The sequence below is a fragment of the Glycine soja genome, chromosome 19 (genome assembly GCF_004193775.1).
Source record: "Glycine soja cultivar W05 chromosome 19, ASM419377v2, whole genome shotgun sequence".
In the NCBI taxonomy this organism is placed as follows: Eukaryota; Viridiplantae; Streptophyta; class Magnoliopsida; order Fabales; family Fabaceae; genus Glycine; species Glycine soja.
In genome coordinates this window covers 50,194,851-50,222,022 of record NC_041020.1, presented here as the reverse complement: position 1 = coordinate 50,222,022, position 27,172 = coordinate 50,194,851, and the positions used below count along the sequence as shown (strand labels likewise).

The 27,172-nt window shown below is 32.6% G+C and overlaps 3 protein-coding genes across 4 annotated transcripts; all 3 read right to left on the bottom strand.

Annotated features, from left to right (window-relative positions):
* Positions 1-8,956: 8,956 nt before the first annotated feature.
* On the bottom strand, positions 8,957-13,836 carry LOC114400313 (cytochrome b5-like). Its single transcript, XM_028362720.1, has 4 exons — positions 13,679-13,836; positions 13,482-13,579; positions 9,629-9,695; positions 8,957-9,516 (listed from the first exon to the last, which is right to left on the bottom strand). The coding sequence occupies exons 2-4, from the start codon at positions 13,566-13,568 to the stop codon at positions 9,245-9,247; spliced, it is 426 nt and encodes a 141-aa protein (XP_028218521.1). The 5' UTR covers positions 13,569-13,579; positions 13,679-13,836; the 3' UTR covers positions 8,957-9,244.
* A 2,690-nt stretch (positions 13,837-16,526) lies between these two features.
* Positions 16,527-17,480, bottom strand: LOC114398925 (putative uncharacterized protein DDB_G0290521). Its single transcript, XM_028361015.1, has one exon. It carries the CDS (start codon positions 17,478-17,480, stop codon positions 16,527-16,529), a length of 954 nt encoding a protein of 317 aa, XP_028216816.1.
* Positions 17,481-19,777: 2,297 nt separating this feature from the next.
* LOC114400529 lies at positions 19,778-23,113 on the bottom strand. Of its 2 annotated transcripts, XR_003663974.1 has the most exons (6): positions 22,735-23,113; positions 22,389-22,652; positions 21,992-22,151; positions 21,538-21,733; positions 20,069-20,148; positions 19,778-19,994 (listed from the first exon to the last, which is right to left on the bottom strand). XR_003663974.1 is itself a non-coding variant. In XM_028363014.1 (5 exons), the coding sequence occupies exons 1-4, from the start codon at positions 22,963-22,965 to the stop codon at positions 21,555-21,557; spliced, it is 834 nt and encodes a 277-aa protein (XP_028218815.1). In that variant the 5' UTR covers positions 22,966-23,113; the 3' UTR covers positions 19,778-19,994; positions 21,538-21,554. The 2 variants fall into 2 exon arrangements, 1 of the variants encoding a protein (XP_028218815.1); XM_028363014.1 differs by lacking the exon at positions 20,069-20,148.
* Positions 23,114-27,172: the final 4,059 nt, after the last annotated feature.

Below are 27,172 nucleotides of genomic sequence, written 5' to 3'. Positions count from 1 at the left end.
AGTTAGAAAATGGAAAAGATTGAAATGATGCCAAATGTTATCAGTTACGAATCTGAGCCCTTCATTGACGGAAAATGTTAGATTGGTGGAGGGGCAATAAAAAGATCTGTAAAAAAAAGTAAATTTAAAAGAATAATATATAAACAAAAGAAAAGAAAAAAAGTACTAAATATCAGCAATGATTTACATGTTATGTTGGTTGCTTGTATAATTAATGATTACTTATGTTTATATTCAATATATATTTGCTTAGTTGGAGGAAATTTATGTGTTACGTTGGTAGTTTGTATAAGTAATAACTGCTTCTGTTTAAAAAAATATTTTATTATTATTTAAGAATGACTTAAAATGATACTATTAAAATAAAATATAAGTTATTTAATTATGATATGATATTATAGGAATTAATTAAAAAAAGATAAATAATTCAAAATAAGTTATTTAAATTGTATTCATTAAGAAAAAGATGTTCTAAGATGGCGTTTACACTCCTTAACATCTCACATGAGCACACCCATTCGACCACTTTTTTTACGAGAAAATGATATAGAATCATGTTTAGGTTCTGTATGGTCTTATTGCATTTTGGTTGTAACTTGTAAGTTTGTTGCGGATGCATTGTGAGCATTCATGTGATTTAAATTTACACCGCCATTAGGGTCTGTTGTAGCGACCACCATATTAATTAGGCTGCACCTATCTAGCAATCACTAATCATATTTTCTCACTTAGTTGCATTTGGGTGTGATTAAACATTTTTCTCAAGACGAAGTCCGGTTGAGCAGAGATGGTCCCATAGCTATTACGTAGGACCTATAATTGGCACTACGCAGTCACAGCCAAAACCCTTTGGCCATATCTGATCTCCACAAAGTACATGGTTCCCTCGTCTTTCTAGTTCATAGGCACTCTTACGCGCAATGACATCTCCATTACACACTTGATGGGCTTTAATTTCTCCTTGTCCTCCTTCCACCTATGACGGTCTATATTGTAAGCTCTTTCCTTTTCATAAATTGGACCACCATCATCTCTATTCTTTTTCAGTTCAAGAAAATGAATGGTGACAAGTACAGATTAGTCTGCTACTATTGATCTCACCATCCACATGACATGTTTGGAATAAATTCCTTTAACCACTTGACCTAACTTGGGATTGATTGTATGTGTTTTTTTTATAATAAAAAGGTACTACAATCTTCAATCTTGCACAAGTTTAGCGACTACATAATGGAATGTTTCTATTTATTACCATACTTCCTCTGAATTTGTTTTTCTGTTTCGACAATATGATATAAATTTTATGCAAAGCGGCTTTGCCCCCAGTGAAAATGGTTACTATCATCATGGTATGATAGGTAAAAGGGTATATAGATGATGACCACCAAGGACATTTTCACCAAATTTCGTATATTCTTTGGTTATGACCATGGAAGTCAAAGACTTCTCTATACAAAGACTTTCTTTCCTCTTTTCTTTTTCTCAGTTGTCTGAATATTAGAGGAAACATTTATTTCAAAAATTAATGTAAGATTCGATTCTTGGTATTGACATTTTGCAATTACAGTGTTATTTTTTCCAGTTCAACTATCATATTTTGATGAAGTTAAATTTCTTCTTATTTTTCCTTTGGTCATCTTAATAACAAGAGGTAATTAATTTTTTGTTATTGTGGAACATATTGTCAAATTCTATTTCAAACAAAAATTCGTTAAACTTGGTTGCAATTCTCGTGTTTGTGATATGAGAAATTAATGTAATGATCCAAGTATCACATGTTTATGATCTCAATTAATCTTTACTCAATTATATATTATATTGATCGAGATTGGTGGAGTTGATAATGTTTCTAGACCAAACAATATAATAATTTTTCCTGTGGTACACTATTACCCTTATCCTATTTTGCTAATATTACTTTATTGGAAGAAATTCAGACTTTAGCATTGAAGTATATGTATCTAACCCTACATTCAGCTGTTTGGAGCCACCGGAAGAACAGCAGCAAGCAGCACCATTCGTGAAGAAATCCGACTCACTAGAAGAGTCTAGCACGACCACAAAAGAGTTTACTGTTCCTTAATTACTAACAGAAAGTCCTACAGATTAAAAATAAAAAGTAAAAATCTATATAGTTCATCAAAACAGACACGCTTATGCTTAACTGGGCCCCGCCCCATTAAATAATATGTCCTAACTTTTTTGGAAACAACATGAATATTGCAATGGACAGCGCCAATTCTGTGAAGGACATAGATAAAGATACTGATGGTTTTGTTGTGCTTGTGTCTGGCTTAGTTTTTCTCTTTTTATTGATAAAAATATTCCCCGTTTACTCACCCCCAATATACCATGAATTGGGTATGTAATGATTTTTTCATGTTTTGTTGACAAGAATCTCAAACTTTGAATTCTCTCGGTTGAATTGGTTTATAAAGAAAGCTTGATCAAAGACGGTTAAACACTTATCACTATCATTTCCTTTCCTTTATATATGCATATACACATATATACTTGAAATAACAAAGTTGCTGTTTCGTATGGAGCCATCAATACACAAAAGTCACGAATTGCTAGTTTAACCGATTAGGGTGGGTGAGCATGATCATATATACATGGATTAGTTGGAACAAAATTCAGTTATCAATAAAGTTAGTATATTATAACAACCTAATTTGTACTATTTCGTAAAGTTGGTTTTCCTACTTTTTATCGTTTTCCTCCGAAATAATAAACACATATACTGTTGTACAGTCACACTTGAGACGAACATAAATTTGCTTATAATTGATGGGCTGTCACATCATCTTTTATTTAAACCTTGACTAGGCTTTTGCAACAACTAGATCATCAGCTGAAAAAAGAGTCCTATTAGCTAGCGTCATCATTTGTATAACAATTAATTAATTATGTTTTATATTTTTTCATTACTCATGTATAAATAAAAAATAATTAATTTTAATAAAATTGATTAATATTATTTAATTTTATTAATTTCAAATAATAAATAAAATTATTTCTAAAATATTATTTATTGAAATTTAAAATCATGAATAAAAAGTGTCATTAAAAATAAAAATAAAATTAAATGAAGAACCTTTTACGAATGATAATATTGAATAAGATAAATTAATTAAATATACTTGTATTTAAATTTAACACAATAATATATATATATATATATATATATAAAGAGAGAGAGAGATAGATATATGACTCTACAGGATGTATTAAGTAAGAAGTAGTCCTTTTCATTGGTAGCTTCCTCTAATTTCTGCTTCGAATAATTGAAAATATCAAGTTATGTTTTGTTTTGCCTGCACCAGTCTACCCTGCCCATTGTTTTCATAACTGGTTTTTGAGCCTGAAATATAATCAAAACCATCTTGCAATATTCAGAAGAAGGCTGCTTAATTAATTTTCAGTCCAGATTAATAAAATGTATCTGCCACAAATGTATGCATAATATTATGTGCAAAACTAATTGCTAACGAGACATCTTTAATATCCATAGCCAATTGTTTCAATTGATCATATCTTTTGACTAATCTGGTTCACTTCAGAGTTTTCAATAGTATTGTATTTAAAATGAGAAACTCTAACACCCGGAAATTGATGTGGAATCCGTTATAGTATTGTATTTTCAATAATAAATAACGAATGTGTTGAAAAAAAGTATTGCAAGTATTTATTTGTTAAATTTGAGTAAACCCTGACATCAAACTTTACGAGTACCGTGCTTATATTGGGATCATGTTATGAAGATGGTTGAAAGGAACACAATACACATGGAGCCCACGACAATGATCTAACAGACAATTAGGGCTTTCCTCTTGGTGAATTTGAAAATTGCAAACAATATTCATTAAGAGTTCCTTTGAATTAAGAGTTCCTTTGAATAAAAAATTTTAACCCAGAAAAGAAGTTTATCAAAAAATTTAAATTTTTTAATCTAAAATTCATTGTTTAAATAACTAAAAATATAAAATTTTAATTTCTTTTAAAAGGTAAAAAATTGAAATTTTCTTTTTGATAGAGGAACCTTTCAAAAAATTCGCATATTTTCTTTATCATCATCATAAAATTTCTCATAATTTTAAATTCTCTCATCCAAATACACTTTAAGGTAAATACATCAATTAAAAAACCTTAAGATCACCCTTGATCTCCATTAGTTAAGGATTGCCCTATACTTCACTATAGACAGAGACACTGACCCGAAAGGAAATCCAAGCACAAGGAACAAAATGGTGACTTCCCTTGTTTGAAGAAGGAGAAGGAAAAGCAGCTTAAACTAAATAGGGTTTTGATATACCACTGATTTCAAGTCTATTTCAATCTGATTACTCCTAGCTCTCGAAAGATGCTTAGTGCCTGTTTGGATATATATGATAACTATATGTGTGGTAGCTGTTCTGTTTTAATTTAATGACAGTAGCTTAGTCAGAAAATAAATAAATGAATAAGTTTGTGTCTAACGGAGGCTTCGAAAGATCAGATTAACGTTCTTTCTGTGGGGTTGTCACATTGAAACAATACAAATATTTCATTTGGATCAACTGTCAAGTCCTTTGGGTGGTTATCCAAGAGCAAACAAACGACTAGGCAAGTATATGTATTATGATCACAAAGTTATATATAAGAAGATGAACAAAATTTGTTTTAGAATTTAACAATTAGACTATGTACAGTTATAATACATTAATGTAATGACGTGATTTCCTGATAAAACTAGGCATTCTGGAGGTTCATCAATAATAAAGGTTTCATTTGTGCACTTTTCTGTTGCATAATGAACACAGAGATATTTTATTAACCAGAAAGATATATATTATGATCAAGATGGACCGTACCAAAGTTCCCTTTTCTGATTTTGACATAACCGTCCAATGCCAACTTTACTACTTTCCTTAGTGTGTCTGTTCGGTGAAGTTGATTATTCGTGGCATCTTATCTGATTAACCCCCCAACCAATTAATGTGGCATATCCCCAGAATCTCGCAGATTTGAGACACAATTAATGAAAACAAATCGACCAATTAAGTTCTTAGCAACGCCCTTTCGTGCAATAATTTGGGTCCAGTTGATTCAAGAGGGTCCACTTCTGCTAGAAGTTGTTTTTTCACACGCAAGAGGAACCTAGCAAAACCCGACCAAGCAGAGAGACTAATTGTCTTTTCCATCTTTAGGACTATATTTACATTCATGAGCAGAATTATTGATATTTACTAATACTCATCATAACCGAAAATGGGCGTGCCATTGAAAATAGCCGTATAAAACCATGCAAATGCAGCAATACAAAAAGTAGGTTTACATTACTCGTCTCCGTAATTATGACATTTAGAAAACATGCAAGAAGTATATCAACTATCAAGTAAATCTAATTGTTATATAAAGTAAAGTAAATATTGCGTGCTTTTGAACTTCCTATGAAACCACGATTCCACAAACCAAACCAAATTTATATTTCAAGTAAATCTAATTGTTTGACTGCTTGACATTCCAAGAAACAAATAAAAGTATATAACAAGAAAATTGAATTTCGCTATATATTTAAATTCTCTAACTTAAGCTACTAATGAGTCTCATTTCTCGTGGATTGTATAGCCTTACTTGTCCTTTAAACAATAATTATGTAAACTCTATCTATGAACACTTCTTACAAACAATGAATACCGAAGATTAAAAAAAAAAAGACGTGAAGACAAACACATGGTTTAGATTATGAGATTTAACTGTGAGATATTTATTTCTTTCAATGATTTATAATTAACATCATAGCCTGTCGAGGTTAAGTAGTGGACTGATAGATCATGCTTTTCTATTGCTTTTAAAGATTGTCTTCCCTTCTCTTTCAATCCCATTTCATGTGGATTGTATCGCCTTCCTTGTTCATGTATGTTTGCAGAAAAGTCTATTGATTATTTAAAGAATAATTATATAGATCACTATCCACAAATACTTTTTTGCATACAATGAATGTTAATGCTATATAGATACAAAAGTATAAAATCAATCGTATATATGGTTGTGAAAATCAAAGGTTTGAATAAGTTTTTAGGACTTATAAAACTACATCTTTTTTTTTTGTGTTTCTATTTTTTTTTTTCTTAATTAGTCTCTCACATCAAGAATGAAAATCTTTTCTATATAAGAGAAACCCTTATAAAATTTACAATTTTATAAAGACTGTGTGGTAATCATCACTAAAATAATAAAAAAATATCAAAATGAAAAAAATAGAAGATCAAAAAACACATTTTAGGGAAACTAAAAATTTATTAAGTCAAAAACACATTTAGATAATATTTAAGTGTGATTCTTAATTATTTTTTTATGTATAAAATAGTGTAAATTTACATTATTTTTTAATTTCATATGAACATTTTTTTTAGTCATTCATATTAATAATTTTTTTTACCCATAGATATTAAAGACAGATAATTTATAAGAATTCATGCATCATACTCAATCAATTTGAGATAAATTCTTATTACATATTAACAGTTTAACACTATATTTAATACATTTGATTATGAGTGAATTTTTTTAAAAGCCAGATGTTAAATTTATTAAGTAATATAATAATGTATCATTAAATCTTTTAGTAAAGGTTTTTCCCTCTGTTTGATTACGTGAAAAAAAATCTTACCCAAAGATGAAGACACAAGTAAAACACGACTCTATATCCTTTTCCTGTCCCAAAAAAAATAGATCATATATATATATAACAAAAGTGAAAATTGTGAGGTTGTATTCAGAGGGTAGACGTACAATTATTTCAAGTGTATAAAGTGGAGACAATAATTTTTATTAATTTAAATACAAAACAAAGGGAACAAATTCATTCGTGGGTTGTGGGTTGCAACTACTCATTTATTTGGGCTAAAAGGAATTTGAGTCTGGTTAAAATTGTCCTCTAGCTCCAAAAGAAAGAGTGGTCCAACGATGTTATCACCTAAATGGGACATATTCTCATGGATATGCATGAAGCGGGGACCAAATCCGAAATTGAGCTTTGACAAGTATTTTGCATCTATATCTATATCTGGGGACCAAACCACTCCATTTCTTTCAGAAACTGGAGATAAGAATTATGTAGTCCTACGCCTAATTTTAAAATGTCACTTGACTAATGACAATGGAAACTAAAACCAATCCTTTTCACTAGCGTGGTTTTACTAGGACAGTTCGAGAAAGAAATCTTTCAGGATTTTCAGGTTATCAAATCCATTCGTTTTGGAGACGAAATCTTGGAGCTTGTTTGGCTCCATGTAAGGAGAAGTCCTTTGTTTCTATTTGTTTATGCTTTGCTTCGAACGTGTACAAAGCATCGGATGTGAGAGGCACAACATAAATTGTATTCATCAAAGCAATTTAATTATATGGCAAATATTATGCATACAGTAGATATAATAATAAATAAATAAATAACTCAAATTAAGTCCCATAGACCAACCATTATTTGTATAAGCATTTTAGCTTTGTTACTTGCTAACATGAAAGGATCTAAATCCAAAGATGCAAATGCAAACAATATATTATCAAGAATGATATATGTTTTTTTCCCCAGTTTTAGAAAGTTGTTATTTTTTTCTTATGGCTTTGGTTACACACCATTAGCACAGCTTCAACCTCTTTTCCTCTTTTTCATTTTTTTTCCTCCTGATAATACAAGTATATACCCAGTCTTACCCAGTCAGAAAAAAATAAATAAAGAGAAAGAGAGTTCGAAGCTATGTTAATAACAGGTATATATAGAGTCATAGACACACTTCAAATCCGTAACAGCATTTGTTTTTCCTTTTTCCTGACGATATGCAGCAAAAGTATCCATACTTCAAAATGGACGAATGGTTATGGTATTGGGACAATACATTGAGAGAAGTTTTAGGATTCTCTTAGCTCATAGTAGTATCTTTCAACTGTTTCTAACACAATTTTAGTTCCAAAATAATTAAATAAAATGATAATATTTGATTGAATCTAAATAACTTAAATTAACTTGTAACATATCAATTTTTTTCATAGACACCGGGTATCTGCTTTTGATGGAAGCAGTATTGTGTGAATTGAGTAGGACTAAGTTACTTTCTGCACCTCTTTTTTGGCTTCCAGAATATAAAAATACATTCCGCAATTATTACAGATTTTGACTTCAAGAAATGTCCAATCCGAAAGGTAAAAAAAATATCTCGGAAAGGATGAAGGAAGTAACTTGGAGGTGCAGGAAGCAACAGCCGAAGAACAGGCGCAGCGCAACTAACAGTTAGCTCGGGCTGAGAGAACGAACGCTAACACTAACACCGCATTCAGAGCATTTTCTATTAACACCTCCATTTACTAAATACACTGTCCTTTTCTTTTAATTAATTTTCTATGTAAAATTACTTAAATAATCTTATTTTCTCAACTTTTGTAAACATCACTCCTCGCTCTAGTTACACTGCACTCCCCATCTATGAGGAGTTGCGATGGCTGCAAGAAGTAAAAACTGATGTGTTGTGATGATGAAGAGCACTACAGGTGAAGCATTGTGCAACGAGTTGAGCTTTGAGTGTAAGGGCTGAAATTTAATTTATGGAATTTAAGGTGGGGAGTAAGTTAACATATTGTAGTAACTTTTGATTAGATTTGTTTTACTTTTCGGTCATATTGACATGTTAGCCGTTGAGTGAGTTGATCAATTTTGTGTTGTATGATTTCCTTGTTTTCATAAGGTGTTTTTGAAAAGAAAACCGAGAGGAGTGCAATGAAAGTGAAACCATAGGTGAGGGAGTACGGAAAAACCAGAAAGGAAGAGTGCAGTGAAACAGACGCGTGAGAAGTGATGTGTGAAAAAAGAGAGGAAAAAAAATAACATTATTCATCAGAAGGCTTCCTTTCAACCCTGTTGTTCTAAATCCTACATGATCTCAAGAAAAAAAAATGAATAAGAAAAATCACCAGATCATTGACCAAAAAACATAGGGATCAATCAATTGATTTAATAAAATCCATTTCAAAATATTCAAACATGAGAGATTAAATCAAAAATCATTTGTCTAAATGAACAGCTAGCATGACTGAGCAAAGACACCACAAAGCATCAAGGGCCTGCATGGTGTGGGGTGGGGTAACGAATTTTAATGACACAGAGACACAACATTGACTAAAGTCTATTACCACTTTGATACTGCATTGAAGTAGGCAATGAATTAAGAAACCTACTGAAACTTCGGCTCTAGCTCAACTTCCTCTTTCATGAGGTGCTAGCATGCTTCTTTTGGCCATAATACTGCAGGGCAAATGCGAGGCCCAGTATCAACAATGGCAACAGGAATTGCAAGATCTTTACAACAAATCCAGAAGATTGATTGCCAGCGCCATGTGTTTGTGTAGGTTGTGGCAGACTATGGCTAACTTTGGGTGGAAGAGTGGAAGTGTCAACCTTCCCAATGAAGTATTTTTCCATCATTTCTATAGCAGAATCACTGTGGCCCACATCTTCAAAATCAATGGTGGCATCCTTCCCTATAAAAATACATGGCTGAGTTTCTTAGTCCACTCCTTTCCAGTTACTACTTCTGCTTGCCCGACCTACAGACGGATAATATGAACCAGCCAACAAAGAGAAATTGATTACCTGTTGACGTCAGCAAAACTTCATCACCTCCTGGATGCTCATCCAAAAATGGTGTGATATCATACACCTGTCACAGTGGAATGCATTTCATTAAGTATAATAATTTGATGGGCACACTAGTCATAAAAGTTGAAGTTTTAAATACCAATTGTAGAGGGAATATAGAATATTATTAGTGTTAGAATTCAATTTGAATCTGTTATGGCCAAAGAATTGGCCAGAGGATTCCTAGATTCGAGAGCTAGGTCTCTCCAAAGCAAAGATAAGAAAAGATGATTTTATTCAGTCTGCTGATTTTCATTACACATTTCTTTATATAGAGCTTTAGTGCTAACAGCTTTTCCTATTGATTCTGAATACAGGGCATAACAGAAAAAGGATTAGATCATAACAGAATTACAAAATAGCAGACAAGGTAATCTTCAGGAGCCAATATCTTCCTGCCACGTCAGCATTCCCTTAGCCAAGCTGTTATACGTAATCCTTCAGATATTGAGGTTTGTTCACCACCCTCCTTTGCCTGTGATTCGTATCTGTGGTTTCTGTGATTTGCCTCTGCTGGTGTGAGTTGCAATTGTGGTGTCTCTTATCTTGGTCCTTCATAGCGTTCATAACAGAATCTTTGGCACATATTCATTTGACATCTACAAACGACGGTAAGGATACGTATCTCATTCCATTTTATTAGTTTCTTTTCTTTTTTTTATCCCTCTTCTTCAGTGCAAAGCACTAAAACATGACATTTTTATGCATTGTATTTACTAATATCATAGACTTATAAATTTCTAATAGATCCATCCTATGGTCTGATAACTAGGAAGAATAAAAACACCACTCTTTTATTGACTAGTCAATTCATAATCAAAAATTTATTTCTCCAATGTACCCTGTTGAATGCATCTTGACAAACGTATATGCCTAACAACATTAGCAGCCCCAAAAGTTTGTAGACTAATCATTGATGAATACATATTTATTTCTCTCTAGGAATAAAGATGATGTAAAATTTAAGGGAAATGTGATAATTCATCAGATATGATGACATTATTCAAAGTTATTCAAATGAATATGAATTATTCAGATTCCAACTTCAATCCTTTAGTAGATATGGGATTGCTAGATCAATTATAGACTCAGTTTGAACAAAAAATTGTTAAACCTGGGGTACTGAGGATGTTGCTATTAAAAAATGTATCAGCTGCCAGGGAGATTCTTATAGAAGAGGATAGTGAAGATATTAGCTTAGGTATCCAAGATACTGGACAAGACATGATTAACCTATCAAGAGCTGCTTGTGACTTGTGAGGATGTTGATTTCACAGATGAGATTCTTCCACGTCCAGATTTTTTAACATTTTAAAGAATGAATATATCACTTCACCAACATGTTGAAAACTGTCTGTGTCATTACAACTTACAATAAATAATAATTACTGAAATACTCATGATGTTACGGGTCTCATTCATCATACACTGCACAATTCAGTAATCACCTTTCTGTTATTCTACCGCGGGAAAAAAAAAAAGGAAAAGAAATGTTCAATAACTATGTAACAATATGTGATTCTACATTAAACACGTCTGAAAATTTTCAATAATTTTTGTCTACTTGCCAGTAGCTTAGCAATCAATCATGTATTAGAATTTATGTACAGACTACTGTCCAAGAGTATGGGAGAGAGAGGTAGTGGGTTTTAGTATGAGTGATCTATTTGTCCAAAAATTCCTAGGTACTTTGGACACATGGTCCTCTTGCATATATACCCTTTAACTTTTTCTAACCTACCAATGTAGGACTTGTTCTTCAACCAAAAGCCTCCCATAGCAAAAAGAACTCAACTAAAAACTGCAACAATCATGGTTTCAGGAAGAGCACACCTAGCATGCATTGATAATAACCAGAGTAAGGTCTCAGGTGCAGAAGGAAACTGCAACAATCATGCATTCCACAGATCTCATGCTAATAAGAGCAATGATAACACAATAATGAATCCGGTAATCATTTAATACATGGTTCAATAACTGGGTGTCAGACAGTAGTGCTTCACAACACATGACCCTTATATATTCTATACTTGAAGACATACAAAGTCTTGACAAGCCACTGCATATAACTGTGCCAACAGGAGATGTTGTGGTAGTTAAGAAGGGACCCTTGAACCTTAACAACATGATGAAGTTGCACAATGTTCTCTTTATTCCTCAATTTAGTTGCAATTGGATATAGTCTTGATTGAGGAATCAAGGGAAACAATTGACCGTAAGCTTGAAATTTGGAGACACACTGGAAATAAAGGGTTTTTGACCTTACGCTTAAGTAGGAATAAGAGGGAGTATATTCATTACACACAAGGGGAATATTACTAGAAAAAATAAATATGAGAGAAGATGTCATACTACAAGTTTCCAAGTTTAAATATTTGGGATCAATAATTCAAAATATTAGAGAAATTAATGAGGAAGCCAAAGGCATGTTTTATCGCACTATTAGTGGATCTCTCAGTTTTCAATTTGATGGAAATAAATTGGAATGTTGTGATGTATGTCATTGCTCCAAACAATGTATGATGGAACTGCTACTTTGAAGGAAAGAAATTAGTAGGATGCAAGAGGGTTGGTTGATAAATATAAAAATGCTTGGTTGCAAAGGAATACACATAGATTGAAGGAGAAGATTTTAGAGAGACATTTACATCCATGGTTAAGATGACAACTATTCAATGATTGTTGACAATTCAATCAAGAAATGTTCATGGCAGTTCCTACAGATTACATTGAGAAATTGGTATACAAAAGTTTCACAAGCATTAACTAAATATGGCTTCAACCATAGTCTATTCACTTGTTCTTTTGGATCCACTTTCTTAGTCATACTTTCGTACATTGATGAGCAAGTGATTGCTGGTAATGAACCGAATGCATGCGCATCTCTCATGCAACTAGTGTGATAATTTGGCTGGGAGGTTTATTGACTTCTCTGTGAGTCCCTTCTAAGACTCCTACACCACTTTTGTTATAATCAATAAAGCCCTTCATATATCGGTGATTCCCGTTTTCCATGAGCATCTTCTATCCAGCATCATCGCTACTAATTATGTTCTCACTAAGCAACAACCAGATGATGTATTTACTAAGGCTTTTGGGCTCTAGGCAGTTTCACGGCCCGTTGACCAAGTTGGGAGTTCTTAAATCTTAATCTTCACTCTCCAACATGAAGAAGGGGGTAATAAGGGATAACATCAAGCCTAACAACTTCCATTGCAATTGTGCTGTTCTTCATAATAGGTATAATTGTTCGGTTGAGGTTGTTGTATATTGAAATTCAAACTTAGGATAACTGTTTTTAAGACGTCTCTTGTTATCAGCAGGCTGTTACTAACTCGAGCATATATTTTTGGTCATCACATAACTACGTGAATAATATAAGAGTCAATTCTCCATAAATTTTATTAGCATGTCACTTTCAGAATAGGCATTCAAATCTGGATTGCTTGATAAGGTTTCCAAATTCTAATCTGTTGGCATTCTGTTCCAACGTTGTCTTTGTATTGCAGAGTTGAATTTTTTGTTTCTACATTTTGGTTATTAATCTCAATTCTCAACAAATCAAGCAATTCACTTTGATAACTAGTTAAGTTAGATGATTTATTATGCTCATTAACATTACTCTGAATAAAATTGATTAGCTTAATACACTGTATTGGAGATTAACATGTGGCTTCTGAACCGCATCACACCCCTATAATTAATTCCTCGGTCATCTTCATGAGCATTTAGCACGCATCATGTTAAATCCCAGAAACTGAAAACTGTGAAACAGATCAACTAAGATAGAGAGAAAGAAGAAGCAGACCTTTCCATTGATAATAATCCAGCAATCCTTTTTGTTGTTGTGCTTAGCTACCTCCTCAAAGGTCAAAGTTTTGGGATTTGAGGCCATTGCTGCTGCCTCTGCAACACAAAATCAACCACACGCACTCCCAGATTATTCACAACTAGTGAGGAAAAAAAAATAACACAAAATGGGAAAAGTTGAAGAAAAATTCTTACACGGAAGAGGCGGCACAGCACAACTTTTTTTGCCCTTGAAGTTCAAAGCACTACCTTTCTACCTCACAACTTATTTATACATCGGATCGGATCTACTTAGTTCGAACATTAATTGCTCGTATTTTAGGTATCATACATTATTCTTTAAAAGTAAGTTAGTATTAAATATACGTTTCAATTTTATTTTATTTTGTTACTTGTTGTTGTTTTTTTTTTTTAAGAGAGCTAATGCTTAGTTTTTCTTTCCCATAAATTGAACTATTATATTAAAAGCCACGCGTTCCACGAGATGGATTTCTAGTAATATATTGGATGCATGATATGCTCGTGTTTAAAAAAATGAATAATTTTTTTTGAGTAAAAAAAATGAATATATGTGGAGGTGTTTTGTGTAATAAATTTTTCATTTTTTTTGAATTTATAGTATATGTTATAATGGACTTATTTTAATTCCAACTTCATTTAATAGCGTCATTTATTGATTTAAATTTGATTTGATTAAAAATTAATAATATATGAGGTAAGACTGAATTATTTAAATTGTAGATAAAATACTAGATTTAAATTAAATTATAATTTATAATACATATTTACAATAAAATACATAATATCGCTATTATATTATATTATATTATATAAAATATTATCATTAAGTAAAAAAATGTTATTATCAATATATAATTGTGAAAATATATAAAAAATTTCTCTTAAAAATATTTAAAATTTGAAGGAAAATAAAATATCAAAGTGTACTAACCTCTTCCTTAAATAGATAAAGTTACTGATAAAAAAAAAAGTTAATTTTTAAAACTCGAATATGTTAAAATTAATTTCAGATTACGATAAACTGGTGAAACAAAAAGTTAATCTTTTAAATATTGCTGTAGAGTAAAATGTCTATATTTAACTCTCTCTTACCAAAAATGTTTATATTTAATTGGTGATTACGAGAATCAACAACAATAAAATATGTAAAAGCTTAATTATTATTATGTTTATGACCGCTATAGCTAACCGCCTATGGCCTCCAGCCTCGAGGTAAGAAAACCTGTACTACAAATAGTCCAAAGTTACATTATCTTAAAACAAGTTTTGCATTTAAATACAGTAAATAAAACTATTCTTAAATTCAACGATCAGACCATTGGCTATGAAAACAGATATTTAGTTCACAATGTGAATGAATTTTCTCCTTTTTTTCATTTTATTGATTTTCTATTTGTTGTTTTAATGTGTTCAGATTTACGACTCACCTTGATTTTTATTTTTTAGAAGCAATAAAATAATTGTTTTTAGGTAAACTCATAATCATTTTATACTCACCAAACCAAACCAAACAATAGTAGTTGTTTGACTAATTGATGAGTAGAGTTTGTGCACTTGTTTTACTCCTCATCTTAGACCATTTACATTATATAGTTACTTAAATGAATTATTTATATTTATAGTTAGGTCTTGTAATTTTATATAAATTTAAATATTTTATATGAAAATTTACTCTAATATTGTTGATGTCAAGAACATATGAATTTACTCTAATAGAAAAAAATGTATGAGATTGGAGAGAGAGAATTTTTTTTATCACAATCTATTCTTCTTAGTAAATGTATAAACTCATTCAACCATCTTATTAAATGATTAATTGTATTTATATATTATTGTTAAGGACTGAAATGATAAAACTGAAAATTATATCTCAACACCTTACTTTCTATTTTTTAGCAACAAACTACTAACTAATTAACTAACTTTCTAACAAATGAAAGCTGACTCACTTATCCACTAATGGATCATGATTACTACGTACAACAAATATTAAAGTTTTTAAAAGGGAATGTTTAATTTAATTTTATAGGTATTATAATACTTAAAAAATATGATATTTATCATATAAATTTTGTTAAGTAATAATTATTTATATAAACAATTTTCATGTCATCTGCTTTAATATAAAAATAAAATAAAAAAGTTAAGCAACTCATTAAAGTATTTCCATTTGAAGATGTTGTATATGTTTTTTTTTTTTATCATGATGTAATCTGATTGACTGATTATGATTTTTACCTTTTATATTTAGAGGATTACTTTTCTACGTTTAAAAGTTTTATGTCTATTTTTCACTTACAAGTTTGTAGTTGTTACAATATATTTGTTACAAATTCAAGAGATTTATATCAGATGCAATATAGTGTTACTTTTCCGTCTCAAATGTGATTTCAAGTAATTTTTGCATAAAGAAAAAAAAAGTTATCAACTATTATGCAAGCCTGTAAAGAGTTGAATTAGCAAATTATTAGCTGGCAATTTAATTGACTTAACCCAACTATCTTTTATAATCAAATTATATTATTTTTAAAAGGATTCACTATCTTTTTTCATAACCAGATATTGAAAATTTTAGGAAAGATAAGGAAGTAATATGCTAGAACGAAAGACAAGAATGGAAGTGCTATATTTGAGTTAAATACATCAAAGTTGAGCACGACACAATTTTTTACAAATGTTTGAACACAACATCATAGGTCATACAAATTTATTACAAAAACAGCAGTGTGTGAAGGAACAAATAACAAAGGATCATCAACAATACACAACCCTTGTAATAGACTGGTAAGTTCAGAATCTCTTCCATACAAAAAGTAATCAAAGCCGTAATAATCAGCCATACATATTTATTATTTTTGCCACTAAGGGTAGTGAAGAATCTTCAACTTTCCTCCACAAGCACAAGAATTAGAATCATTCCATGCCCCAAGTTGATAACTCCATCTTTTTTATTTTCTCCAACAATATATACCGCAAGCCAGAAAACAGAAAAGAAGCAAATCCAATATATATGTTTTTGGAATCAAGTGTTGTGACCATCAGCGTGTTCCTTGAGATGGAAACCTTCCCCGAATGGTTTCTTGGAAAGAGAGAGGCGCACACCGGGGTTGTGATGGGAGCAAGAAGTGTGGTACAGCAGCGAGTTGTTCACACACTGCACATTGCTGTTCATGTACGCAGCCATGGGAAACGAAGAAGAAGTTCTACCTTTCTGATTCTTGTTCACATTCCCTTCTTCAGCGGATTCAACCCCGTCCACGTTGATGTTGGAATTTCCTTTCTTGTGAAGATACTTTGGATCGTGTTTCTTCGGGGACTGGATGAGTTCCATGTACGCTCCTCTGTTTTCCCCTGCAATGGTTATGACTCTCATACCAGACTCCTCAGACTGCGAAAGCTTTCTGTGAATACCCTTCTCCTTGGATTCACTCTCTTTGACGGTGACGTGTTTTCCGTGGTTTTTATGGGATCCAGTGGCGCCAGTGAGCCAGGGCTTGGGCCTGTCAATGGTTTTCTGGACTAGCACGGTCTTGGGATCGGGCTGTTGGGGTATATTGGGCTCGGCCATCAACTGGGAAGGTGGGAGGGTGAGGGGAGAGGGTGGAGATGCGGTGGTTCTGTTATTGTTTGGTGAGTGCATTGGGCTAGGGTCAGATTGTTTTATTATTTTTGGAGAGTGAGTGGGACTTGACACGGGCACACGGGTGTGCTTCTCTGGGGGAGATGTTGAAAGTGTGGCATTGTGGACAAGTGAAGTTGGGAGTGAAGAAGAAGAAGAAGAAGAGAATCTGTTAGGTTGAGAATGTTCTTGAACCTGAGTTGGCTGAGTCTGTGGTGATGATGGTGCTGAAGCGGTTCTAAATGCGGGCAGACCCAAAGTAGTGCGAGACTCTTGGGCAGGGGCAGGGGCAGGGGCAGGGGTAGAGCGAATAGAGGCTAAGCGGAACCATGGACGAACTGGGGGTGGGTTAGCCATGGCTTTTAGTTTAGGAACTGTTCAAACCGTGAAGGAAATAGGGATGAGGAGGAGAATGATGAGCACAAAAGTATATGGTGGACGCCATGTTATTTATAGAATCATCTAATGCCTGTAGGGCGAAAAGGAAATGTGCAAAAAATACTACAACTTGTCCCTAGTCCCACGTTCAAAGAAACAAAAAGTGAATTCTGACTACGGCGTGCGAGACAAGACTGGTAACAGCATAAAAAGAAAATAATAATAATAAGTAAGCATCTGATTCAGTAGGCACTTCCAGCTGACACAAGCTCACAAAGTAAGCTTGGTATCCGTGGTTGGAGTCATTTAGAATTTAGTTTTGAGTTTTGACATAACACACCAGCTACATGCTCACAATGGTAATGAATGATCATAGTTGTAATGCAACAATATAATTACGGCTAGCATACACCATATGCCATATGTCAAAACTGACGGCAATTTTAATTTTGGTATATACCAATACCATGACATGATGCAGCTTCCTTCATTTTACTTTCTTGCTAGTGACTTTGCTTGCAGGAGCAGTGAGGGAGCGATCCTCTATAATAGCCTCTGCCTTTCCTTTCCTTCCCTTTCGTTCTTTTCAAGATGCTTCATGCGGTTTCCTTTACCGTACGAAACTGACCTATTTCAACGTTCCAGACGAAAAGAACCTCTATGTATTTTATATAAACCAGACGTTGTCCTTCATACGTCTATTTGAAGTCAATCTGTTTCTTTATTGCTGCTGACTGTTTATGGAGGGTTCCATTCCATGGTTGATGGCTTTCTTTCTTCTTCTTTAATTAACCGTCGTTCAGAATGTGCTTTTAGCCTTCAAATTGGTACGTCCTCTTATTCTTTACGATAATTTTCTTTTGTTACACTTTCTTTAGGATAATTGTTATTTTTTTTTTTAGAGAATAATTGTTATAATACTAATGCATTTGTAGTTTTGATGCCATCTTAAAACTTAAGAAATAAATGTTTTCATAAACATAGACAATGCCAATAAATGTGATATACTGCATTATCTTAGATAGAAACCGATAAACACAGATATAACAATATTCAACTCTTTCCAACTTGCCAAATATATTACATTCGACTGAAAAATTATGTTTACCACTTTTGTTTATATATTGCCCTAATTATTATACTGATATATCACATATTTAGTCATCAATATTCTTTAGATTTAAAAATTGTATATTAGTTTTCTATATACGATTCTTTATATTATTTTTATCTTTAATATATTTATTTAATTTTTTATTTATCCTTTTTAAATAAATTATAATTTTTTTTTATCATTTTACACTTTTTAATTATTTCAAAAGTTAATTTTATCATACACTTAAAATGTAATAAGCTATTTTTTTAATTTTCAATCATCAATTAACTTTTTAACTTCTAATTAATTTTTCAGCTAATTTTACCCAAGCCCAAAAAGTATGTTATTGAGTATTACAAGTAAAATTAGTAGAAACTCGTAAGTAAATCAGATCAGGATTCAGTTAATTTAGTGATAATTTATTAAGTTGATTTTTTTTACTTATTTGTTAAAGGAGTGAATTTGAAACTTTGAATTACATGCTTAATAACTCGTTGAGTCAACTCAATAAATAACTACTTTATGAAAAATAATGATAATGTTTTAATTTTATGTATGTGTATTATATTGGCATTTGATTATATTTTGACTGAATAAATGATAAAAACTAAAATTTTGAACCCCAATTTATTAATTCAGCGAAGATGCAGATATTGTAGAGGCTCAACGTTACGAGTGTTGCCCGAAATTAACTTCAGTAACAAAATAGTATACTACTCGTGAGATTAACAAATCATGCACATCTATATGCTAATGCCTGATAGTAACAAAGTTATTTTAAAATAGGATATAATTCTTTTGAACTAGGAACGGTTATCAAATTTATCACTCTGTATCACCATTTTAGTCCTTTATAAAAAGAAATGCATGATATTTTAATTTTTAGAAAACAATTTAATTAAAAAAATTTAATGATATTGATACACTAATCTTTGAAAGATATATTAAATTAAAAAGTTCGTATACTAATAAAGAAACCTATTAATAAAAGAAAAACTGATATGTACCGCAAATTTGCTAAAAGGTCACGAAGAAATTCTTATGTGTTCTTCAAATATGAGAAATATCTTAGTCTGTATTGGTAAAACTAAAACCTCTTAACACATACTTATAAAATAACCTTCTATCAGAAACCCACATGTTTATAAAATAACCTTTTGTTAAATAAATCAATCTTGCCTTTAGTACTTCTAATTTATATATTTAATATTCTATATGTAATACACACCTAGGGTGCGTTTGATTAGTACAGATCCTCTGCAATGGTAAAAGAGAACAATATTTGAAGCAGTAGCTTATTTACTGATCAACAAGAGACTTAAACTGTATTCCTTACCACATCAGTTCCATTCTCTTAAAAATCCATACTTAAAATGCTCCATCAAACTTTGCACTTGCTGCAAAAAATTATACGAGAATTACAATAAGAAAAGTGACGAAGATGAATGCATTTCGTGTACAGTGGGTGCACCTTTGTATTTGGTTATATTCGGTGATCTTTTTTTCCGTTAGTCTTCTAAGTTTGTGCGTGTTCTTGTTCTTCTCTTTTTTCTGTTGTGGAATACCAAAAGGTAAACAGGGAAAAGAGAATAATAAAATAAATGAAATTTTGCAAATTATGGACATTATAGAGAATGGATCTGATGTGGTAAGTTGTACAATTTAAGTCCTGTATTGAACAGTAAATAAGCTACTGCTTCAAATGCTGCTCTCTTTTACAGAGGATCCGCACTCGCGTTTGATACGCTTAAGCAAGAAGACGACAGTTTTGAGTAAAATCAGAAACTGAAACAAGAGAGTGGGGGAGAGAAAGAAGAGATAAGGGAGTATTTTTGTCTTTCAAATCAAACATGCTACAATTAGAGTTATCTTGTCAGGTATTACATTTTTTTTTCAAATTAAACTGATCCATAGTGTTGAGAAAATCAATTCAAATTTTCAAATATTATTTGGAGTGGATTTAATATATAATAAATTTAAAAAGTGAAAATTATTACTATTGATCTAGATCTAGATGTGATCACTTCTAGCACAAATTACATTAATATCCTGTGAGGTTTTTTTGAAGTGCACACACAATAGTCATCCTTATTTAAGGTTTACAACAACATTCTTTATAGGGATATGATATAGTATTTTTCAAATAATTTAGCAATTAATATAATATATAAGGAGGTGTCAAAATAATATTTTTCAAAGTATATAAATAAAATAAAAAAAGAGCGATATTCTGTGCAATTCAAAAAAGCAAAGAGTATAAGTGTAATTGTTTCCAATTTCTAAGGGAGCTGGCTCTTGGAATTGTGAGAAACAATCCATCGATGCTTATTCAAAGAGTCATTCGAAATCCTCTCTATTAGCATCAATTAATTGATTGTGTGTGGATATTTGTTGAGATGTTTTGATGAGATGTAGGTAAAAGTGTCGAACCGCGTTAAATACATGTCTTTTTGCTGCTTCTTTTTTTTATAGTTTTATATGTGTCTCATACCTTTGATTCTAACTGTGAATCCGAAGGGGATTTTCCCCCAACATATACAATCAGTGAAAGAAGGAAGTTATAACCGCGATAAATACTTATTTATCGTGTACTTAGGCGTATTTCATCAGGAATATCTATCTAAAATCAGGGTCCCTGCACCTCAGAAATTTGAAAATTTGCAATTTTCGTGAATTATTTCCAACATTATTTCTAAAATATTTCCTACCGAATAAGCAAGGTGCAAGACTACAAGCACTACTCATTCAATTACGTAATAATGCGAATGTAATAAGTTCTTTACATGCTAATTTACACTAAAGAATGGTGTAATGCAATTATACAATGCTTGTCTGGCACTCTGTCATGGTACATGCTAAACGAGAATGGAAAATTTCAAAAATTGCGTTATTTGGTGTTGCCAGAAGGCAAAATTGAAAGTAAAATAGCAGGGAACTTACAATTTAGAATCTTACATTCAAGGCCATGTTGTGAACTCAAACACCTTGAACACAATGTCAATTCCAGTGGGAATCTGCCACACAAAGAGCAGAACGTTTACTGCATTCAGCGCGATGTGAAGATTTCTGGCTGTTTCATTTCCTTTTTGCATTGATGGTACCAGGGCTGCTGCCAGTGCCCATAAAGCAGTAATAGCTGGAGATTGCACAAGAATTATCATTTTTTTTTACCACCAATTTATATAAGAAGAATAAATAGTGTATGCACTAACAGAATTAAGGATTTTTATATTATTATCCAATAACAAGTGATCATGAATAGTAAATTTGTTAATTTCTACAATAATTGTAGAATTTTTTTTATTGATTGACATTACTGCATAGAAATTAAACTGTATTGTGTTATCTTTACCCTCTTTATTTTTGGTTCATCAAATACAAATTTAATCTTTACCTGCTCCCGCAAATAAATGTGGACCGGGAAAAAGCTTTCCTGTCCTAAACCATGTGTTCACTCCTCCACCAACTGACTCAAGCACCCCAAATCCTAGAAGTATGGATCCTGCATTGAAGTGTCTATCCTTATAGGAACCTTTTATCAGCTCTTTTCTTTCCTGAATATGAGTATCCAACATATTAGATGCTTCATCAGATTCAGATACAGAATTTAGCATTCCATGATTAGCTCCATGCATTTTACTGTTTTATTGGCTGCCATTATAATCCAGCATCCAGAAATTAATGAAACAACCACACGCTATGGCATTGTCTAAATTGTTCGTGTAATGATATAAATCAGGGTATGCAGAGAGACATACATTATATTGTTTCAATACACTTTTTGTACCTACCTCAGTGAGTTGCTGTATTTGGAGTTCAACTGGTGATGGTGCTGCTTCTTCCACTGGTTTGCCATCTGGGGTGACTGGGTTAGGTTTGACTTGTTTCTTGAGTTCATTAATATCATTCTGGATTGTCCTAACTCGCCGCCATTGCCACCCCAAATACCCTGCCCACAAGGTATACAAGAAAAAAGAACCCATCACAATGGGGTGTATGAGAGCAAATGATCTTCCTTCCAATATCCCAAACTCTCCTCCAACAGCAAGAGCATCCTGTGCCAATAACACAACACCCATCATCACCATCACAAAATCAAATGAAAGAATGCGAGGGAGGATGCAGATGCTTGCTTGCCTTGGTTTCTAATAACAATGGAAAAGAGATTGCTGAGAGGGAAAGAAAGACAGGCTTGAGAGCATCGATGTTTTGATCTAAGAAGGGTAAATTTTGTGGGTTAGAATCTTTTGGGATATTTAACTTTGAATAGATGGAAGGAAATGGAACAAGTTTTGAGGTTGATGGGCGTGGCAGTAATGGCTTGTTAGGAAGAATTGGAAGCTTTAGAAGAGTGAGTGTGGCGGCCATGAGTTCTTTGAGGGAGACAGCAGCACTCAGCAGAGTGAAGGAGAAGAAATTGAGTAGCTTAGTGCAAGACACGGTTGAGGTTCTACCCTGCAAAAGATAAGGAACTTATGCCTAAGATGTTACTCTCCCTTCACTCAGCTTTCTTTGTGGTTTGCTTTGAATGTGTCACTTTCTTCTAACCACTTTGTTATAAAAGAAAACAAAAAAGTTCAACTATTCAAAATGTTTTATGTTCCAAGATGCTACTCCTACCAGTTGTGTCTTTGCTTCAAACGAGTATTATTAAGTAAACAAGAGTTTAGGTCTGAAAATCCTACTTGATTGGAAGTAAAAAATTGATGTTCTATGGTGTGTTGAGGTGATTAGTCTTTTATATGTCAATAACTTTTTAGATATAGGTACCAAAATATAAATTACTTTAATTTTACTCGTTTTTAATCAACTTAATTTTACAAAATTAAGATCATTTAAAATTAAGTCTGGGAACACTCGCCCAAATACATCCACTAACAAAAATGGAAAAATAGTAAACTTATAAAAATGTTATTACTATGGGTACCTTATTACTTAAAATAAATAACTAAATTCATCTTAAGAAGATATAATGTCCATCAAATTTTAAAAATTATCATGTAAATTTTTTAAAATATATTTTTAATTGGTTAAATTATTTTTTTTATTAGAAAATGCCAAAGACTAATTTACCTGATGAATTACATATTTTTAAAACTTATGTAATAGTTTTAAAATTTTAAATAGTAATATATATTTCCTATTCTAAGATAAAAAAAATTTAAATAAAGAAATTATTTTAATTGTTTTTCTACGATAAATATATATTTAGTGTCAAATTTTATTTTTTATATTTTATTCGTGAAAACTATCATAAGTTAATATCGTTCCTCATAATTCCTGTAATAAATGCAGAAAATATGAGCAAAGGTTACTAACATGCTAATTTCCTTTTCTGTGAAGGGTGATCCAAACCTAATGGAGAGAGGGAGTATCTCGGGTTGGGCCTTTGCTTCCTGCAGCACAAAACTTTTTAGTATCCTTAGCTAAGCTTATCCTTTCCCCCTCTTCCTTATCTCAAACTCCATCGCACCTTTGTGGTCAAGTCAGCGTTGTCGCATTAGCGCAACTAGGGCATCGCACCACATTTCGTCATGGACAAGTAACAAACTTAGTAAGAGGGGTTGAAGCCATGCATGTAATTCGGATTGCCTGATCCATAAGTTACACTTTTTTCTTAGTTTCCAACAATATTTTTTATTTCAAATACTTCGTTTCTAGGCTGAATTTGTATTGTTGGAAAAAAAATTACGACAACTTTTTTAAAAAGTAATTGGCTGGGCGGGTTTTGAAAACAGCCCAGGTAACTTTTGCAGGCTCAGCCCATCATATACATTTGTCGCCTCTCCTGATTACAATGGTTTGCATTTGTCGGATTTTACTGTTGATTTCATGATTGAATTGATTTGCAGAATCTGAATCATACGTAACAAGATTGAAGATTCCATGCCCCCGTGAACAAATATATATATATTTAGCTGTTGTACGGACAGGAAGTCAGGAACATTTTACAGGTACAATCCAAGTTGTATTTTTCTGCTTTTCTGAACTGCTTAGGACAAAAGCACAAGATAGACAGAAGCAGTTCAAAAAGCATATGGCAATGGCATGATACCTCTCTCTCTCTGTAATTTCTACGAGTCCAATCAAATGGCCAGAAGTTTCAATCTTATAAATGCTGGGTTTTTTTTACAGTAACTTCTTAAAAATGTTGTTCAAACTTAAAACATAACATATGGGGCGGAGACCTGGGTGTGACAGTGAAACTCCTTACGTACCGTGCGAAAATTTTCATGATGCGATCACAATCGTTAGATTTTGTTGATTTTAAATCAATGGTTCAAATTTTTATTTTCTTTTTTCTTGCTTTTCCTAATTTACGCCCACCATCTACCCTTTCCCTCCCTCCTCCCTCGACATCTAGCTCCTCCTCTCCTCTGCCTTGGAGAATCAGGTCCGCCACTCCACCCTCCCTCGCTGCCTCAACGGCATGTCGGTGCTTGTCACTGGGTTTTAAAAGTTGGTTCCAAAATCTGATCCAAGGTGGGCCCGGAGATGGGCTTAAAGAACTTCCCCAAGCAGTGGCGCGTGGCGTCTGGGCGATGAAGTTCTTTAGCGACCAAGACTAGATTGACATCATCGATTCCTTCCAGAAGTGTCTCTTCGAGAACATGCACGGGGTCGAGGCCACGGAGGCCAACAAACTCAAAATCTACGGCAAGGATTTCGTGGTGTGGGCAAAACCCAAAACTGCCGATGATTCCATGTGGGAGGACGCAGAGGAAGCCTTCTCCAAAAGCCCCACACTGGTTAGGTCAAACCGAGTATTCCTTCTTCTCCGACAATGAGCAAATAGCTGCATCAGTAAACTTTGCCGCCACGGGAGATGGCGATGAGACCGAATGAGTGTACGGCATCCCATTCGACGAATGCACAGGAGAACCCGGACTGAAAGAATTAACAGACACCGGGACTGGAAGATCTGCTGCCCCTTCAACCATCAAAGGGGAGGAGGAAGGGGGGAGGGGACGTCATAGATGGTGGGGCCGAGGATGGCATAGGCGGAGCACACGAAAGGGGAGGGGAGAAGACAGGAAGGGTAAGGTAGATGGTGGGGGTAAATTAGGAAAAGCAAGAAAAAGAAAATAAATAAAATAAAAAAGAAAGAAATTTTTGAACCATTGATTTAAAATCAACAAAATCTAACGATTGTGATCGCATCGTGAAAACTTTAGCACGGTGCATAAGGAGTTTCGGTTACGCACCTTAGTCTCCGCCAACATGTGGGTGTCTGGGGTTCTGTGAGTGTGTTTATGCATGCTTTCCTCCACAAAATTGTTTAACCATTAAAAAATATTTTATATGAGTGAAAAGATAAAATACGACACACTAAAGATAAATTAAGAACCTAAATTAAATTATATTATTATGGTAAAAACTAGCTACTATTCTTAAATCCTGTGACAATAAAAGATTTATTTAAAAAAAGTTAATTAATACTTACATTAAAGATACATTAACGACGAGAAAAAAGAGGGTTTACGACATTATTATATTATGGCAAATGCTAATTAAAGAACTATGAAGAATTTTTTTTATTAAAATGCGAAAATATGTGTTATCCTATAATTTTAAAATGCACTCTCATATATTTTTAACAGAATTTTTAATCTTTTAACTGATACCCTAATAACACTAATGAGTCATACCCTTACATTATAATTTGTAATTCTTTCAACTTCTAACAAGCCGCAAATTACTTTGAAATGAAACAAAACCAATAATATTAAATTCCAGGCTATTACATCCACAAATTGTTGGGTCGCTTTAACGTAGGATATGAATAGGAAGAGACGTGGCAAATTTTAAATCAAAAGTATGATCAATACTGTCCTAATTTGCTAGGAATTAACTTTCTTATGTTTGATTTGAGACAAATTTTGTCAAGTATTCCATGTGTAATATAGTAAAAAAAATAGTATATATAAATGAGGAAAATTTCTTATCTTATATTAATAAGTCGGCTTTTATAATTGTTGATCTTATTGGGTCGACGTCACATGGCTATTGAACTATCATCATTGTGTTTGTTTTCTATTACTATTAAAATATTTGTATTTCTCTCATTTTTCTTTTTTACTGCATATTTTTTTATTAGTTTTTTTGTTTTTCAAGAAAGGTTGGTATTCAAACAACATATATAGATGAAGAAGAATACTATTTTAGGGTAAGTGAGTGTTTTTAACAGCTATAGGGGATGTATGGTTTTCATTTTTCAATTTAATAGTGACTCAATCAACCTACATGAGACTAGGAAGGAAGGAAAAGTTAAAGGCATTGCCAAAAAAAATGAGTCAACAAGTCCAAATTAGTACCTTAATTTTCGTCATGCATGAAAGAGTTGTGTCGGTTTTCACTTCTCACTGCACCAAACCGATGCTATCTGCCAAATGTCAATCCCAAATCCTACTATGAAAGTTACCTATCTGCGTGGAAAGTGAAAATCAATTTGACACTCTCGGATTTTATATTACAATTTGTAATATTGGTGTGCCTAAGGAATAAAGGAGTTCAAAGTTCGGACATAAACTGAGAAGATGCCATCAAACCCTACTTGAAGGTAGAACATTAATCC

Coding starts and splice junctions, on each gene's coding strand:
- LOC114400313 (XM_028362720.1), bottom strand. CDS start 13,568: ATGGCCTCAAATCCCAAAACTTTGACCTTTGAGGAGGTAGCTAAGCAC. Junction 9,696..13,481: donor GGATTATTATCAATGGAAAG/GTCTGCTTCTTC, acceptor CCACTGTGACAG/GTGTATGATATCACACCATT. Junction 9,517..9,628: donor AGTTTTGCTGACGTCAACAG/GTAATCAATTTC, acceptor GTATTTTTATAG/GGAAGGATGCCACCATTGAT.
- LOC114398925 (XM_028361015.1), bottom strand. CDS start 17,480: ATGGCTAACCCACCCCCAGTTCGTCCATGGTTCCGCTTAGCCTCTATT.
- LOC114400529 (XM_028363014.1), bottom strand. CDS start 22,965: ATGGCCGCCACACTCACTCTTCTAAAGCTTCCAATTCTTCCTAACAAG. Junction 22,653..22,734: donor CATTGTTATTAGAAACCAAG/GCAAGCAAGCAT, acceptor TTATTGGCACAG/GATGCTCTTGCTGTTGGAGG. Junction 21,734..21,991: donor ACATTTATTTGCGGGAGCAG/GTAAAGATTAAA, acceptor TGCAATCTCCAG/CTATTACTGCTTTATGGGCA.